Below are 18,834 nucleotides of genomic sequence, written 5' to 3'. Positions count from 1 at the left end.
GTGTTCACCCTGTTCTCTTGTGTACTAAAATATAAAATAATTTCTGAGCTGCTCATGCCATTTCCATCACATAAATTCTAAATTATTTGTGCTTGTTCTTGCCATTTCCATCATATAAATTCTAAATTATTTGTGCTTGCTGTTGCACCTTGGCTTTCCTTTATCAATCTTTCAGTAATTGCTTTCTTCAGCATTTCCTTTCTGAGCTTCAGGGTTTTTCCTAAATTTTAAATATTTGCTGTGATTGTGAACTCCTCCTCCTCCTCCTGCCTCTTTCTCTTGTGTGCTAAAACCATCTCTGAGCTGCTCATGCAGTTTCCATCACATAAATTCTAAATTATTTGTGTTTTTGTTGCACCTTGACTTTCCTTTGCCAATCTTTCAGTAATTTATTTCTTTGCTTTCTTCAGCATTTCCTTTCTGAGCTTCAGGGTGTTTCCTCAATTTTAAATATTTGCTATGATTGTGAACTCCTCTTCCTCCTACTGTTAAGAGTGTTCACCCTCTGTTCTCTTGTGTGCTAAAATATAAAATAATTTCTGAGCTGCTCATGCCATTTCCATCACATAAATTCTAAATTATTTGTGTTTTTGTTGCACCTTGACTTTCCTTTGCCAATCTTTCAGTAATTTATTTCTTTGCTTTCTTCAGCATTTCCTTTCTGAGCTTCAGGATGTTTCCTCAATTTTAAATATTTGCTGTGATTGTGAACTCCTCTCCTCCTCCTCCTCCTGCTGCCTTTTTCTCTTTCTCTTGTGTGCAGCCCCCTCAGTTTGTGGACATTCCCCTGGAGGAAGATGATTCCTCTGATGAAGAATACCAGCCTGATGATGAAGAGGAGGATGAGACTGCAGAGGAGGTGAGTGCACTGTGTGTGCTCAGCACACAGGGCTGAACATCTTCCAAAAGTTGAATTTCCTGAAAATCTCCGCCTTTCTTCCTCATTTCTGGAAAACCAAAGTGAATAGAATTAGGAAATGTAATGGGAAAATTTCATATGGCATCTTCCAAATGCCTGGTTTCCTGAAAATCTTCACATTTCTTCCTAATTTCTGAAAAGCAAAGTGAATAGAATTAGGAAATAATAGGAAAATTTCATATCTTTGTGTGAAGTTTTCTCCCATTTCTGCTCAAGCAGAACAAGAAATTCACTCTGCCCTTGCAAATTCCTGTCCTGAATAAAACCTTTAATTAGGAAATAACAGGAAAATTTCCTATCTTTGTAATAAGCATTTCTGCTCAGGCAGAACAAGAAATTCACTCTGCCCTTGGAAATTCCTGTGCTGAATAAAATCTTTAATTAGGAAATAACAGGAAATTTTAATATCTTTGTGTGAAGTTTTCTCCCATTTCTGCTCAAGAAGACAAAGAAATTCACTCTGCCCTTGGAAATTTCTGTGCTGAATAAAACCTTTAATTAGGAAATAACAGGAAATTTTAATATCTTTGTGTGAAGTTTTCTCCCATTTCTGCTCAAGAAGACAAAGAAATTCACTCTGCCCTTGGAAATTTCTGTGCTGAATAAAACCTTTAATTAGGAAATAACAGGAAATTTTAATATCTTTGTGTGAAGTTTTCTCCCATTTCTGCTCAAGCAGAACAAGAAATTCACTCTGCCTTTGCAAAAAAGGCAGAAAAACACAATTTAATTTAACCCACGGACACCTAAAATCTTCCAGCAATCATTTTTCACTTCTCTACTATTCATTTAGCTGGAAGAGAGGCTTTGAAATATTATTTGGGGCGGGATGATTTTGGAGAATTTTTGATTTTTTGGGATGTTTTTTTTGAGGTTTTTTGGCACTTTTTGCCCTGCAGAGCTTGCTGGAGAGTGATGTGGAGAGCACAGCTTCTTCTCCTCGTGGGGCCAAGAGGTGCAGGACACGGCGCTCCTCCGATGAGGAGGGAGGGACCCTCTGTGAGGTAAAACCTGAGGGAAAAAAATCCCAATTTATTCATCCAAACCCCCTAAAAAAATCCCCTAAAACCCCCTAAAAAATCCCCTTAAAAAAAAAAATCCCCTTAAAAAAAAATCCCCTAAAATCCCTTAAAAAAATATCAATTTCTACAATTGTGAGGCCAGGTGGATTTAGGGTCCCGCTGCTACGTTGGGCTGACTCTAAAATAAAACAAGAAATTCACTCTGCCCTTGCAGATTTGGCAATTTCTGTCCTGAATAAAATCTTTAATTAGGAAATAATAAGAAAATTTCATATCTTTGTGTGAAGCATTTCTGCTCAAGCAGAACAAGAAATTCACTCTGCCCTTGGAAATTCCTGTCCTGAATAAAACCTTTAATTAGGAAATAACAGGAAAATTTCATATATTTGTGTGAAGCATTTCTGATCAAGCAGAAAAAGAAATTCACTCTGCCCTTGGAAATTTCTGTGCTGAATAAAACCTTTAATTAAGAAATAATAAGAAAATTTCATATCTTTGTGTGAAGCATTTTTCCTATTTCTGATCAAGCAGAACAAGAAATTCACTCTGCCCTTGGAAATTTGGCAATTTCTGTCCTGAATAAAATCTTTAATTAGGAAATAGCAGGAAAATTTCATATATTTGTGTGAAGTTTTCTCCCATTTCTGCTCAAGCAGAAAAAGAGATTTACCTTGTCCTTGGCAATTTCTGTGCTGAATAAAACCTTTAATTAGGAAATAATAAGAAAATTTCATATATTTGTGTGAAGCATTTTTCCCATTTCTGATCAAGCAGAACAAGAAATTCACTCTGCCCTTGTCCTTGGCAATTCCTATCCTGAATAAAACCTTTAATTAGGAAATAATAAGAAAATTTCATATCTTTGTGTGAAGCATTTTTCCTATTTCTGATCAAGCAGAACAAGAAATTCACTCTGCCCTTGGAAATTTGGCAATTTCTGTCCTGAATAAAATCTTTAATTAGGAAATAACAGGAAAATTTCATATATTTGTGTGAAGTTTTCTCCCATTTCTGCTCAAGCAGAAAAAGAGATTTACCTTGTCCTTGGCAATTTCTGTGCTGAATAAAACCTTTAATTAGGAAATAACAGGAAAATTTCATATCTTTTTTGTGAAGCATTTCTGCCATTTCTGCTCAAGCAGGACAAGAAATTCACTCTCGAAAATTCACTGAAAAATCACCAAAACCTCACCAAAAACTCACCGGAAATTCACCGAAAAATCACCAAAACCTCACCGGAAATTCACCGAAAAATCAGCAAAAATTCACCGAAAAATCACCGAAAATTCACCAAAAATTCACCGAAAAATCATAGAAAAATCATTGAAAATTCACCAAAAATTCACCGAAAAATCACCAAAAATTCACCAAAAACTCACCGAAAACTCACCTCTTGCTCCAAACCCTACTTTTAATATTTTTCTTCAGGTGGAGGCGGCGCCCCCAGCTCCTGTGAGACACATCAGCGCCGAGGTGGTGCCCATGGGCCCCCCACCGCCCCCCAAGGCCAAGGCGAGCAGGGACAGCTCCTTCATGGAGAAGCTGCACGCCGTGGATGAGGAGCTGGCCTGCAGCCCCGTCTGCATGGACGCCTACCAGGTACCTGCTGCCTTTGGTAGTTCACGTTTTATGGAGAGGAGGAGAGTTTCTGGGGTTTTTTCCTGGTTTTTGGGGTTTTTCCCCTTTTTTCTACTTTTTTTCCCTTTTTTCCCCCTTTTTCCCCCCTTTTTTTTCCCCTTTTTTCCCTTTTTTCCCCTTTTTTTTTTTCTTTTTTTCCCCCTTTGGTTTTCCCTTTGTTCTTCCCTTTTTTTCCCCTTTGTTCTTCCCCTTTTTTTCTCCCCTTTTTTCCCCTCTTTTTCCCCCCCCCTTTTTTCCCCTTTTTTTCCTTCTTTTTTTTCCCTTCTTTTTTTTCTTCCCCTTTTTTTTTTCCACTTTTTTCACCGCCTTTTTTCCCGCCTCTTTTTTCCCCGCTCTTTTTGTCTCCCCTTTTTTCTTCTCCCCTTTTTTTCTCCCCTTTTTTTCCCCTTTTTTCCCCCCTTTTCCCCCTTTTTCCCCCCCTTTTTTCTCTTTTTTTCCTTCTTTTCCCCTTCTTTTTTTCTCCCTTTTTTTTTTCCCGCCTTTTTTCCCCTCCCTTTTTTTCTCCCCTTTTTTTCTCCCCTTTTTTTCTCCCCTTTTTTTCTCCCCTTTTTTTTCTCCCCTTTTTTTCTCCCCTTTTTTTCTCCCCTTTTTTTCTCCCCTTTTTTTCTCCCCTTTTTTTCTCCCCTTTTTTTCTCCCCTTTTTTTCTCCCCTTTTTTTCTCCCCTTTTTTTCTCCCCTTTTTTTCTCCCCTTTTTTTCTCCCCTTTTTTTCTCCCCTTTTTTTCTCCCCTTTTTTTCTCCCCTTTTTTTCTCCCCTTTTTTTCTCCCCTTTTTTTCTCCCCTTTTTTTCTCCCCTTTTTTTCTCCCCTTTTTTTCTCCCCTTTTTTTCTCCCCTTTTTTTCTCCCCTTTTTTTCCCCCGTTGGTTTTGCCTTTGGTTCCCCCCCCTTTTCCCCTCTTTTTTCCCCTCTTTTTTCCCCTCTTTTTTCCCCTCTTTTTTCCCCTCTTTTTTCCCCTCTTTTTTCCCTTCTTTTTCCCCCTCTTTTCTCCCCTCTTTTTCTTCTCCCCTTCCCCCCCCCCTCCCCCCCTTTTTATTTCCCCCCTTTTTATTTTCTTTTTTTTCTTTTTTTCCTTGCACTGTTGTCTGGGCTTCTTCTATTTTTTTCTGGGATGTTCTGGGGTTTATTTCCTGGGACTATGTGGGTTTTTTTCCTGGGATGTTCTGGGGTTTGTTCTGGGTTTTTTTTCTGGCACATTCTGGAGGGACTTTCTGGGCTTTTTCCTGGGATGTTCTGTGGGGACTTTGTGGGCTTTTTCCTGGGTCTTTGGGGGTTTTTTTGGGACATTCTGGGGAGAGTTTGTGTATTTTTTTCTGGGACATTCTGAGCATTTTCTGGGACATTCTGGAAGGATTTTGTGGGCTTTTTCCTGGGCTTTATCCTGGGATATCCTGAGCTTTTTCTGGGACGTTCTGGGTTTTTTCTGGGACGTCCTGGGGTTTTTTTAAGGAAGTTCTGTGGGGACTTTGTGGGCTTTTTCCTGGGTCTTTGGGGGTTTCTTTTGGGACATTCTGGGGGGAGTTTGTGTGGTTTTTTCTGGGACATTCTGGGTTTTTTTCAGAGACGTTCTGTGGGGACTTTGTGGCTTTTTCCTGGGCTTTTTCCTGGGACGTCCTGGGGTTTTTTTTAAGGAAAATCTGTGGGGACTTTGTGGGCTTTTTCCTGGGTCTTTGGGGTTTTTTTTTGGGACATTCTGGGAGGAGTTTGTGTGGTTTTTTCAGGGACATTCTGTGGGGACTTTGTGGGCTTTTTCCTGGGCTTTTCCCTGGAATGTCCTGGGCTTTTTCTGGGACATTCTGGGCGACCTTTGTGTTTCTTTCCCCCAGCACTTTATGACTTTTTCCTAGGACTTTATCACTTTTTTCCTGCCACTCTGTGGCTTTTTCTGAGGTGGACACGGCAGGGATGTTTAATTTGTCCCTGCAGCCCCTGGAGGACAGCCTGATTGCCTTCAGAGACGTTCTGGGGGGACTTCATGGGCTTTTTCCTGGGATGTTCTGTGGGGACTTTGTGGGCTTTTTCCTGGGTCTTTGGGGTTTTTGTTGGGACATTCTGGGGAGAGTTTGTGTATTTTTTTCTGGGACATTCTGGAGGGACTTTGTGGGCTTTTTCCTGGGCTTTTTCCTGGGATATCCTGAGCTTTTTCTGGGACGTTCTGGGTTTTTTCTGGGACGTCCTGGGGTTTTTTTAAGGAAGTTCTGTGGGGACTTTGTGGGCTTTTTCCTGGGTCTTTGGGGGTTTTTTTGGGACGTTCTGGGGGGAGTTTGTGTGGTGTTTTCTGGGACATTCTGGAGCGACTTTGTGGGCTTTTTCCTGGACTTTTTCCTGGGACGTTCTGGGTTTTTTTCTGGGATGTTCTGGGTTTTTTTCAGAGACGTTCTGTGGTTACTTTGTGGGCTTTTTCCTGGGCTTTTTCCTGGGATATCCTGAGCTTTTTCTGGGATGTTCTGGGGTTTTTTTAAGGAAGTTCTGTGGGGACTTTGTGGGCTTTTTCCTGGGTCTTTGGGGTTTTTTTTGGGACATTCTGGGAGGAGTTTGTGTGTTTTTTTCAGGGACATTCTGGGAGGACTTCGTGGGCTTTGCCCTGGGATGTCCTGGGCTTTTTCTGGGACATTCTGGGCGACCTTTGTGTTTCTTTCCCCAGCACTTTATCACTTTTTCCTAGGACTTTATCACTTTTCTCCTGCCACTCTGTGGCTTTTTCTGAGGTGGACACGGCAGGGATGTTTAATTTGTCCCTGCAGCCCCTGGAGGACAGCCTGATTGCCTTCAGGACGCGCTCCAAGCGGCCGCTGAAGGACGTTCCGCTGGGGCAGCTGGAGGCCGAGCTGCGCGCGCCCGACATCACCCCCGACATGTACGAGCCCAGCACGGGCGACGACGAGGAGTGGGAGAGGTGGCTCAGGGGCCTCATGAACGACGACGTGGAGAACGAAGGTACCTGGGAGAGGTGGAGCTGGAGGGGTCACTGGTGTGTCAAACGACATTGATTTGTGTTAAAATTGCCACATCGGGCTTGTTTAAACACATTCTGAGGTGGTGAAACCACCACCTCCCTGGGCAGGCCATGGTAGAACTTGGAACCTGGTGAGAACGTGGTGAGAACTTACTTGGGCAGAACTTGGTCATGAACAATGACGTGGAGAATGAAGGTACCTGGGAGAGATGGAGCTGGAGGGGTCACTGGTGTGAAAAGCACGATGATTTTGTGTTAAAATTGCCCCATCCAGGCTTGTTTAAACACATTCAGGGATGGTGGCTCCACCACCTCCGTGGGCAGGCCATGGCAGAACTTGGTAGGAACTTGATTGGAACTTGAGCAGAGCATGAGGAGAACTTGGTGAGAACTTGGTGAGAACTTGGTGCAAACTTACTTGGGAAGGACTTGGTGAGGACTTACTTGCTCAGAACTTGCTCAGAACTTGCTCAAGAACGATGACACGGAGAATGAAGGTACCTGGTAGAGGTGGACCTTGGGAGGGTCACTGGTGTGAAAAGCACCATGAATTTGTGTTAAAATTGCCACATCCAGGCTTAAATACATTCAGGGATGGTGGCTCTACCACCTTCCTGGTCAGGCCATTGCAGAACTTGGAACTTGGTGGGAGCGTGGTGAGAACTTACTTGGGCAGAACTTGGTCATGAATGACGACGTGGAGAATGAAGGTACCTGGTAGAACTGGAGCTTAGGGAGGGTCACTGGTGTGACAAACACCATGAATTTGTGTTAAAATCGCCATATCCAGGCTTGTTTAAACACGTTCTGAGGTGGTGATGCCATCACCTCCCTGGGCAGGCCATGGCAGAACTTGGAACCTGGTGAGAACTTGCTCTTGATCAGAACTTGCTCAAGAACGATGACATGGAGAATGAAGGTACCTGGTAGAGGTGGACCTTGAGAGGGTCACTGGTGTGAGAAACACCATGAATTTGTGTTAAAATTGCCACATCCAGGCTTAAATACATTCAGGGATGGTGGCTCTACCACCTTCCTGGTCAGGCCATTGCAGAACTTGGAACTTGGTGGGAGCGTGGTGAGAACTTACTTGGGGAGAACTTGGTCATGAATGACGACGTGGAGAATGAAGGTACCTGGTAGAACTGGAGCTTAGGGAGGGTCACTGGTGTGACAAACACCATGAATTTGTGTTAAAATCGCCATATCCAGGCTTGTTTAAACACGTTCTGAGGTGGTGATGCCATCACCTCCCTGGGCAGGCCATGGCAGAACTTGGAACCTGGTGAGAACTTGCTCTTGATCAGAACTTGCTCAAGAACGATGACATGGAGAATGAAGGTACCTGGTAGAGGTGGACCTTGGGAGGGTCACTGGTGTGAAAAGCACCATGAATTTGTGTTAAAATTGCCACATCCAGGCTTAAATACATTCAGGGATGGTGACTCCACCACCTCCCTGGTCAGAGCTTGGTGAGAACTTGGCCAGAACTTGGTCATGAACAATGACGTGGAGAACGAAGGTACCTGGTAGAGATGGAGGGGTCGCTGGTGTGACAAACACCATGAATTTGTGTTAAAATTGCCGCATCCAGGCTTAAATACATTCAGGGATGGTGGCTCCACCACCTTCCTGGCCAGAACTTGGTTAGAGCTTGCTCATGAATGATGGCGTGGAGAATGAAGGTACCTGGGAGAGGTGGAGCTGGAGGGGTCACTGGTGTGTAAAACGGCATTGATTTGTGTTAAAATTGCTGCATCCTGGTTTATTTAAACACATTCTGAGGTGGTGGCTCCACCATCTCCCTGGGCAGGCCATGGCAGAACTTGGAACCTGGTGAGAACGTGGTGAGAACTTACTTGGGCAGAACTTGGTCATGAACAATGATGTGGAGAATGAAGGTACCTGGTAGAGGTGGACCTTGGGAGGGTCACTGGTGTGGAAAGCACCATGAATTTGTGTTAAAATTGCCACATCCAGGCTTAAATACACTCAGAGACGGTGGCTCCACCACCTCCCTGGTCAGAGCTTGGTGAGAACTTGGCCGGAACTTGGTCATGGATGTTGACATGGAGAATGAAGGTACCTGGTAGAGATGGAGGGGTCACTGGTGTGAGAAACACCATGAATTTGTGTTAAAATTGCCACATCCAGGTTTGTTTAAGCACATTTTGAGGTGGTGATGCCACCACCTCCCTGGGCAGAGCTTGGTGGGAGCTTGGTGAGAACTTGGCCAGAAGTTGAGCAGAACTCAGTTTGAGCTGTCAGGTTTGTTCTTGTTTCCATAAATCCAAAATTCCTCTTTGTGACAGTGAATAAATAAAACTCCTGGCTTGGTGCTGGGGCAGGATGATGACAAAACCTGCTCAAAACCTGTTCAAAACCTGATTAAAACCTGCTCAAAACCTGATTAAAAACTGATTAAACCTGCTCAAAACCTGTTCAAAACCTGATTAAACCTGTTCAAAACCTGATTAAAACCTGATTAAACCTGCTCAAAACCTGTTCAAAACCTGATTAAAACCTGCTCAAAACCTGATTAAACCTGCTCAAAACCTGTTCAAAACCTGATTAAAACCTGATTAAACCTGTTCAAAACCTGTTCAAAACCTGATTAAACCTGTTCAAAACCTGCTCAAAACCTGTTCAAAACCTGATTAAAAACTGATTAAAACCTGTTCAAAACCTTATTAAACACGCTCAAAACCCGCTCAAAACCTGATTAAAACCTGCTCAAAACCTGATTAAACCTGATTAAAACCTGTTCAAAACCTGATTAAAACTGATTAAACCTGTTCAAAACCTGTTCAAAACCTGATTAAAACCTGCTCAAAACCTGCTCAAAAACCTGATTAAAACCTGATTAAAACCTGTTCAAAACCTGATTAAAACCTGATTAAATCTGTTCAAAACCTGATTAAACCTGCTCAAAACCTGATTAAAACCTGCTCAAAACCTGTTCAAAACCTGATTAAATCTGCTCAAAAACCTGATTAAAACCTGATTAAATCCTGTTCAAAACCTGATTAAATCTGCTCAAAACCTGATTAAAACCTGATTAAAACCTGCTTTTTTGCAGATGAAGCTGATGATGATGATGACCCTGAGTACAATTTCCTGGAAGATCTGGATGAACCAGACACAGAAGATTTCAGGAATGACCGTGCTGTGAGAATCACCAGTGAGTTCCTCAGGAATTCCCCCTCCTGCCTTGTAGTAATTCCTTGGGAATTGTTTTGTGGCGAGGAATTTTTGTGGTGCAGGATATTAAATAAAGATTTATTTAATTGAAGAGCTTTTGGCTCTCTGGGAGTGCGTGGGAGGATCTGGGCTGAGCTGCTGTGCTCAGCACAACCTGAAAAACAAAATTTAGGTGACAATAAAACCTGAAATTAGGTGATAATACATTCTGAAAGGCAGTTCAGACTTGAATGTTTGCCTTGTGATTGAATTTAATTAGATTTTAAAGTCCTCACAGACTTTAGTTTTATAAACATATCATTTTCTGGCTTTGCAAAAAGCCACACTTGCTTTAGGTCTTAGTGCAGATTTGCATAACTTTAAATTTAATCATGAATTATAAATATGCAATTTTGTAAATATGAAATGTATTTAGATTAGATAAAATATATAATATATAAAATATATGAAAATATAAAAATATATGTTGTATATTATATATTATACATTATACATTATATATTGTACATTATATATTACATATAATATTATATATAATATTATATATAATATTATATATAATATATTATGAATATAAAAAATTAGGTTTTATGTGATATTTTAAATCCAGACAACCTCAGCTCAAGATTTTTTTTGGGCCCAGCATTAAAAAAAGGAATTATCAGGGGCCTTTCTTTTTTTGGTCCTCTGTTTGTAGGAGGAGGATTTCCCTCTGTGAGAGAAATTCCTTCAATTGAGCTGATATTATGACAGGATTTGCTGAGTGTTTCTTGGAAAAGGCATCTTGATAATCCCTTTTAATTTTCCTTGCAGAAAAGGAGGTGAATGAGCTGATGGAGGAGCTGTTTGAGACAGTAAGTGATAACAAAGTGGCACAAAAGCAGGGCTGGCAGCTGGCATGTGGCACTGGAGGGTGCTGGGCTGTGCCAGGGGCTCTGCCACTGCTGGGGCAGGTTTGGCCTTGGCAAGGGAAGGTCTGCAGGGATTGCCTGGAGTGAAAATCTGCAGGGATTTCCTAAAGTGAAGATTTGTAGGCATTTCCTGAGGGTCTATAAGGATTTCCTGCAGTGAAGATCTGCAGGGATTTCCTGGAGTGAAGATTTCCAGGGATTTCCTGGAGTGAAGATTTGTAGGGATTTCCTGGAGTGAAGATTTGTAGGGATTTCCTGGAGTGAAGATTTGTCGGGATTTCCTGAAGTGAAAATCTGTAGGGATTTCCTGAAGTGAAGATCTGCAGGGATTTCCTGAAGTGAAGATTTGTAGGGATTTCCTGAGGGTCTATAAGGATTTCCTGGAGTGAAGATCTGCAGGGATTTCTTAAAGTGAAGATCTGTAGGGATTTCCTGAAATGAAAATCTGTAGGGATTGCCTTAAGATCTACAGGGATTTCCTGAAGTGAAGGTTTGTCGGGATTTCCTGGAGTGAAGATTTGTAGGGATTTCCTGGAGTGAAGATTTGTCGGGATTTCCTGAAGTGAAAATCTGTAGGGATTTCCTGAAGTGAAGATTTGCAGGGATTTCCTGAAATAAAAATCTCTAGGGATTGCCTTAAGATCTGCAGGGATTTCCTGAAGTGAAATTCTGCAGGGATTTCCTGAAGTGAAGATTTGCAGGGATTTCCTGAAGTGAAGATTTGTAGGGATTTCCTGAAGTGAAGATTTGTAGGGATTTCCTGAAGTGAAAATCTGCAGGGATTTCCTGAAGTGAAGATTTGCAGGGATTTCCTGAAATGAAGATTTGTAGGGATTTCCAGAAGTGAAAATCTGTAGGGATTTCCTAAAGTGACGATCTGTAGGGATTTCCTGAGGGTCTATAAGGATTTCCTGAAGTGAAGATTTGCAGGGATTTCCTGAAGTGAAGATTTGCAGGGATTTCCTGAAGTGAAATTCTGCAGGGATTTCCTGAAGTGAAAATCTGTAGGGATTTCCTAAAGTGAAGGTTTGTAGGGATTTCCTGAAGTGAAAATCTGTAGGGATTTCCTGAAGTGAAGATTTGTAGGGATTTCCTGAAATGAAAATCTGTAGGGATTGCCTTAAGATCTGCAGGGATTTCCTGAAGTGAAGATTTGCAGGGATTTCCTGAAGTGAAGATCTGTAGGGGTTTCCTGAAGTGAAAATCTGTAGGGATTTCCTGAAGTGAAGATTTGTAGGAATTTCCTGAAGTGAAAATCTGTAGGGATTTCCTAAAGGGAAGATCTGCAGGAATTTCCTGAAGATCTGTGGGGATTTCCTGGAGATCTGCAGGGATTTCCTAAAGTGAGGATTTGTAGGGATTTCCTGAAGGGAAGCTCTGCAGGGATTTCCTGGAATGAAGATATGTGAAGTGAAAATCTGCAGGGATTTCTTGAAATGAAGATTTGCAGGGATTTCCTGAAGTGAAGGTCTGCAAGGATTTCCTAAAGTGAAGATCTCTAGGGATTTCCTGAGGGTCTGTAGAGATTTCCTGAAGTGAAGATTTGTAGGGATTTCCTGAAGTGAAGCTCTGTGAAATGAAGGTCTGTAGGGATTTCCTGAAGTGAAAATCTGCAGGGATTTCCTGAAGGGAAGATCTGTGAAGTGAAAATCTGCAGGGATTTCCTGAAGTGAAGATCTGTAGGGATTTCCTGACGTGAAGGACTGTGAAATGAACATTTGTAGGGATTTCCTGAAGGGAAGATTTGCAGGGATTTCCTGAAGGGGAAGATTTGCAGGGATTTCCTGAACTGAGGATCTGTAGTGATTTTCTAAAGTGAAGATCTCCAGAGATTTCCTGAAGGGAAGGTCTGCAGAGATTTCCTAAAGTGAAGCTCTGTGAAATGAAGATGTGCAGGGATTTCCTAAAGTGAAGATCTGCAAGGATTTCTTAAAGTGAAGATCTGTAGGGATTTCCTGAAATGAAAATCTGTAGGGATTTCCTTAAGATCTGCAGGGATTTCCTGAAGGGAAGATCTGCAGGGATTTCCTGAGGGTCTGTAAGGATTTCCTGAAGTGAAGATCTGTAAAATGAAGTTCTGCAGGGATTTCCTGAAGGGAAGCTCTGTAAAATGAAGGTCTGCAGGCATTTCCTGAGGGTCTTTAGGGATTTCCTGAAGGGAGGCTCTGTGCTGAGCAGACCATCATGAGCTTCATGAGCCAAAGTTAAATTCCTTCCTTGAGCTCCCTCCTCTGAGCTGCTGCATGTCTCTGCAGTTCCAGGGGGAGATGGGCTTCTCCAGCATGAAAGATGAGAGGCCAGAAGATGGAGATGCTGTTACAGAGTCCAGGCCAAATTTCAACACCCCCCAGGCCCTCAGGTAGGAGAATTTATTTATTTCTGTCCTGATTTCCTCTGAGGAAAAGCCTCTGTGGCAGCCACCAAAGAGAAAAACTGTCCTGGCAGCTCAGGGCGCTGTTCTGAAAGCTCTGAGCCATTTTTCTTCATGGCAATGTCCAGGCCCAGGCTGGACAAGGCTTGGATCAATGTGGGATGGTGAAAAATATCCTTGCTCTTGGGACTGGATGAGTTTTTGGGTCTGTTTCCACCTAAATCATTCCATTGCCCAAAAATTCCCTTGCACCTAAACTGAGGGGGTGAGGAGCTGAAACTCCTGAGCTCACCGATCTTTGGATATTTGGGATTAAATTCATTAAAAAAGATTTTCCAGAGATGAGTTTTTGGGTCTATTTCAACCCAAACCATTCCATGGTTTTATGAGCACAGTGTCCCTACTAAAAATCCCCTTGCACCTAAAATGGGGGAGTGAGGAGCTGAAAGTCCTAAGCACCCCAATCTTTGGAAATTTGGGATTAAATTCATTAAAAAAGATTTCCCAGAGCAGCTGTGGGTGCTCCTGGAAGCATCCAAGGCCAGGCTGGACAGGGCTGGGATGGTGGAAAGGGTCCCTGCCCATGGCACTGGATGAGTTTTAAGATTTATTTCAACCCAAACCATTCCATGGTTCTATGAGCACATTGCTCCCACCAAAAATCCCCTTGCACCCAAACTTGAGGAGATGAGGATCTGACTCTTAACTGCTGAACTCAGAAATCTTTGGACACTTGGGATTAAACTCATTAAAACAGATTTCCCAGAGAAGCTGTTCTGCTCCTGGAGGTACCCAAGGCCAGGTTGGACAGTTTGGTCACCCTGGGATGGTGGAAAATGTCCTTGCTCTTGGGACTGGATGAGTTTTAAATTCTGTTTCAACCCAAACCATTCCATGGTTCTATGAGCACATTGCTCCCACCAAAAATCCCCTTGCACCCAAACTTGAGGAGATGAGGATCTAACTCTTAACTCCTGAACTCAGAAATCTTTGGACACTTGAGGATTAAACACATCAAACCAGATTTTCCAGGGAATCTGTGGTTTTTTTTGGGAGTGCCCAAGGCCAGGTTGGACATTTTGGAGCACCCTGGCATGGTGGAAAGTGTCCCTGCCATGGCAGTGGGGGTGAAATGAGATTAAATTTTAAGCTCCCTGCAACCCAAATCATTCAATATTTCTGTGATTTCTCTCCAGATAATAATTCCAGAAGGAGCTGCTGATGGGGGGTGGCTCCTCACTGATGGGGCAGAGCAGCTCAAGGTGCAGCTGGGTCTGTTTGGGAAAGGAGCAAAAACGAAGGCTGGGATGGCTGGGTGCTGTCCCTGGGCTGAGCAGTGCCACAGGGCAGGGCACAGCTCTGAGCCAGCTACAGACGGAAAGCAGGCACATTGATTTGGAAATAGAATTTTATAGAAATAAAAATATGTAATATTTATTTATTTATCGATTTATTTATTAATAAATATATTATATATATTATATATATTATATATAATTATTATATATTTTATATATATTATTATATAATATATAACATATTACATTATTAAATAATATATATATAGTATATAATATATAATATATAATATATAATATATAATATATAATATATAATATATAATATATTATGTATTCTATATTCTATAATATATTATATATTCTATAATATATTATTGCATAATATAGAATATATAATATTATAGATATAATTATATTTACCGTTATATATTATATAGTAATATTATATAATATCTAATATTATATACTATTATACATAATATATATTATATATTATATATTATTATATTATATCATATATATAATATAATGTAATGTAATATAATATAATGTAATGTAATATAATATAATAAAATATAATATAATATAATATATATTATATAATATATGTTATATATTCTATAATATATAATATATAATATTATAGATATAACTATATTTAATATTATATAATAATAATATTTCATAATATTATATACTATTATATAATAATATTATATACTATTATATATACAATATATATTATATGTATTATTATATTTTATGTATAATTATATATAATATATGATATATGATATATTATATATTATATATAGTATATGATATGTAATATATGTATAATATATAATACATATAAATTAAAACTAAAATCAATAAAATAATTATTAATAATGAAATAATGAATTCCTGCTCCAGGAGTAGCTCTTACTGTAGGACCTCTGGTAGAGTTCTCAGCATAAGGCTGGGAAATAATTAAATATTAAAAATTTTTTCAGATTTAAATTATAATGAAATATTAATTATAATAATAACAATATTAGAAATAATATAATGTTATTTTAAGAAATATAAATAACAAAAATAATATTATTAAATGTTTTTAAAATATTATCAAAATTGTTATAAAATATTTTCGATTATAAAATTATAAGTAAATATTTTAAAATACATAAATATTTAAATTTTTTTAGTATTTTTTAATATTTTTAATTAATTTTTTAATCAAGTAGCAGGATTTGAATCAGTTTTGGTCTTTCTGGAGACCTTCCACTGGACTTAGTTTAGGGATGGTAAAACCGAACCCAGATAGAATAAAATATATAATCAATGTTCTAAATAAATAAAATTAAAAAAAAATATATATATAAATAAAATTCTAAATAAACATGAAGCATTATTGAATTAGGGATTTATTACATTTAATTACATATTTAAATTTTGATTTCCATCAGATTTGAGGAGCCTCTGGCCAATTTGCTGAACAAGCAGCACCAGACAGTGAAGGAACAACTGGAGCAGCTGAGAATTAAAAAATCCTCAATCAAAGCACCCCAAGAAACTGAAAAATCCAAAAATCAAAATGAGAAACCCCAGCACAGCCTGGTCCTGGACACTGCCCAGAGGAAGAGGCTCCAGCAGCAAATGCAGCAGGTAAGAATTTTATTTTAGTGATTATATTCTGTAAAAATCCTATTTTTATCGATTTTTTTTACTGTTTAAGGGTATTATTCCTAATCTAGTTTGAATTATTTTTTGTTTCCTCCTGCCACCACACAAAATTGTGTATGGATTCAGAAATGAGCAGTTCTAAAAGCTGAAATCTTTGCTGTTAAAGAAATAATTATGTATTTTTATAGGAAAAAAATTAATATCTGTGTTGGTCATGATGAGAATTTGGCACAAAAGCTGAGAAACTGCCCAAAAATTTCTGATATCTTCAAAATTTCTATAATAAACTTTTAACATTTCCCCTCAGTTTTCTGTTGATTTTAAGATATTTTTGCAGAGATTTTTGCTGCGCTCAGGGGATATTTCTTGTGCCTTTGGATTTGTGCTTTCCAATTCCTTGGATTTGTGATAAACTTTTAAAAAATCCAATTTTTCTGATTTTATTCCTCAAGCACGTTCAGCTCCTGACTCAAATCCATCTCCTGGCAAGTTTCAACCCTGCTCTGAGTTCAGAGGCCAGCACCACCCAGATGTTTTTGGTAAGAAATGCCCTAAAATCAAATATCCATAAATTCAAATTATTCCTGGTCTCTGGGCAAACTTAGAAATATGAATTTATTTATAATTAATTTACTTAGAAAGGTGAATTGTTTTATTTATCCCATTCAACTGAGAATTAAGGGTCTGGATAGGAATGTTAGTTTTCAGTTTAATGGGATAAATATTGGTATGGATAATGGGATAAATATTGGAATTAATAATCTATTTAATGGGATAAATATTGGTATGGATAATGGATTTATTGGGATAAATATTAGAATGGATAATCAATTTAATGGGATAAATATTGGAATGGCTAATCAATTTAATGGGATAAATATTGGAATGGCTAATCAATTTAATGGGATAAAAATTGGAATGGATAATCAATTTAATGGGATAAATATTGGAATGGCTAATGGTATAAATATTGGAATGCCTAATCAATTTAATGGGATAAATATTGGAATGGCTAATCAATTTAATGGGATAAATATTGGTATGGATAATGGATTTATTGGGATAAATATTGGAATGGATAATCAATTTAATGGGATAAATATTGGAATGGATTATGGGATAAATATTGGAATGGCTAATCAATTTAATGGGACAAATATTGGAATGGATAATCAATATATGGATAATCAATGGATAATCAATTTATTGTTATTATTATTTCCCTGGATTTGTGATGCCCCAAATGAAGATTTATAATCAGACGACAATAATAATAATAATAATAATAATAATAATAATAATAATAATAATAATAATAATAATAATAATGTCATCATACTATCATAATAATATTGTAATATAATATAATGTAATGTAACGTAATGTAATATAATATAATATATAATGTAATATGATATAACATAATAAATATAATATAATAATGTATAATAATAATAGCACCAAATATTATTATTTATATAAATAATAGTATTATTATAATTATAGCATCAATAACAATATAATGCAATTTGATTTATAATCCAATTACTTATATCACATTTTTAATCTGATCATTTATAATTTACAGTCTGATTTTTTCCATGTTAATCCTACTCCTACTAATAATAATAGATTTATAATATTATTATTTATAGCGCTAAATATTAGTATTTATATAAATAATAGTAGTTATAATAACAATAATAATATAATGTATAATGTAATATAATATAGTATAATATAGTATAGTATAATATAATATAGTATAGTATAATATAGTATAGTATAGTATAATATAATATAGTATAATATAGTATAGTACAGTATAATATAGTATAGTATAGTATAATATAATATAGTATAATATAGTATAGTACAATATAGTATAGTATAGTATAATATATGATGTGATATAATAATATAATATAATATAATATAATATAATATAATATAATATATAATACAATATAATACAATATAATACAATATAATACAGTATAATACAGTATGATGTGATATGATGTGATATGATGTGATATGATGTGATATGATGTGATATGATGTGATATGATATAATATAATATAATATAATATAATATAATATAATATAACATGATGTGATATGATGTGATATAATATAATATGATATAATATAATATAATATAATATAATATAATATAATATAATATAATATTATGTGATATAACATGATATAATATAATAGAGTATAATATAATAGAGTATAATATAATATAGTATAATATAATATAGTATAATATAATATAGTATAATATAATATGATATAATATGATATAATATAATATGATATAATATAGTATAATATAATATAGTATAATATGATATGATGTGATATAATATGATATAATATAGTGTAATATAATACGATATTATGTGATATTATGTGATATGATGTGATATAATATAATATAATATAATATAATATAATATAATATAATATAATATGATGTGATATAATATGATATAATACAATATAATTTGATTTATAATCTGAATATGTATATCATATTTCTAATGCCATCATTTATAATTCACAATCTGATTTTTTCCATTTATCTCTCTGTTCCCGGCCTGTCTGTGCTGCCCTCGCAGAGCGAGCTGGGCAGCTTTGCCTGCAGCTCCAGCCTGCACCAGGCGCCGCAGAACCCCAAATTCCAGAGCATGTTCCAGCCCTGCAACCTGCAGGGGGCGCTGCAGCTCCTGCACGACTTCCATGCCCGGGTGCCCGTGGAGTGCAGCCCCAGGAAGGCTGGCAAGAGTGGTAAGGGTGGGGTGTGCCCTTTGCTGACCCACATTTGGTGTAATTTAGAGT

General features: G+C 37.7%; 1 protein-coding gene across 1 annotated transcript in view; it reads left to right on the top strand.

Moving 5' to 3' along the window:
* Nucleotides 1-18,834, top strand: part of LOC131569673 (GON-4-like protein) — a 59,237-nt gene that overhangs the window by 9,034 nt on the left and 31,369 nt on the right. Inside the window, exons 7-16 of the mRNA XM_058821929.1 lie at nt 764-859; nt 1,819-1,923; nt 3,370-3,540; nt 6,320-6,512; nt 9,611-9,712; nt 10,546-10,586; nt 12,899-13,002; nt 15,767-15,965; nt 16,436-16,522; nt 18,615-18,783. Of these exons, the coding sequence (XP_058677912.1) occupies nt 764-859; nt 1,819-1,923; nt 3,370-3,540; nt 6,320-6,512; nt 9,611-9,712; nt 10,546-10,586; nt 12,899-13,002; nt 15,767-15,965; nt 16,436-16,522; nt 18,615-18,783 (1,267 nt within the window). The remainder of the gene's footprint in view (nt 1-763; nt 860-1,818; nt 1,924-3,369; nt 3,541-6,319; nt 6,513-9,610; nt 9,713-10,545; nt 10,587-12,898; nt 13,003-15,766; nt 15,966-16,435; nt 16,523-18,614; nt 18,784-18,834) is intronic.

Source organism: Ammospiza caudacuta, chromosome 30 (assembly GCF_027887145.1).
Source record: "Ammospiza caudacuta isolate bAmmCau1 chromosome 30, bAmmCau1.pri, whole genome shotgun sequence".
Lineage (NCBI taxonomy): Eukaryota > Metazoa > Chordata > Aves > Passeriformes > Passerellidae > Ammospiza > Ammospiza caudacuta.
Note: the sequence above shows the minus strand (reverse complement) of the source record. Positions and strands in the feature narration are given on the sequence as shown.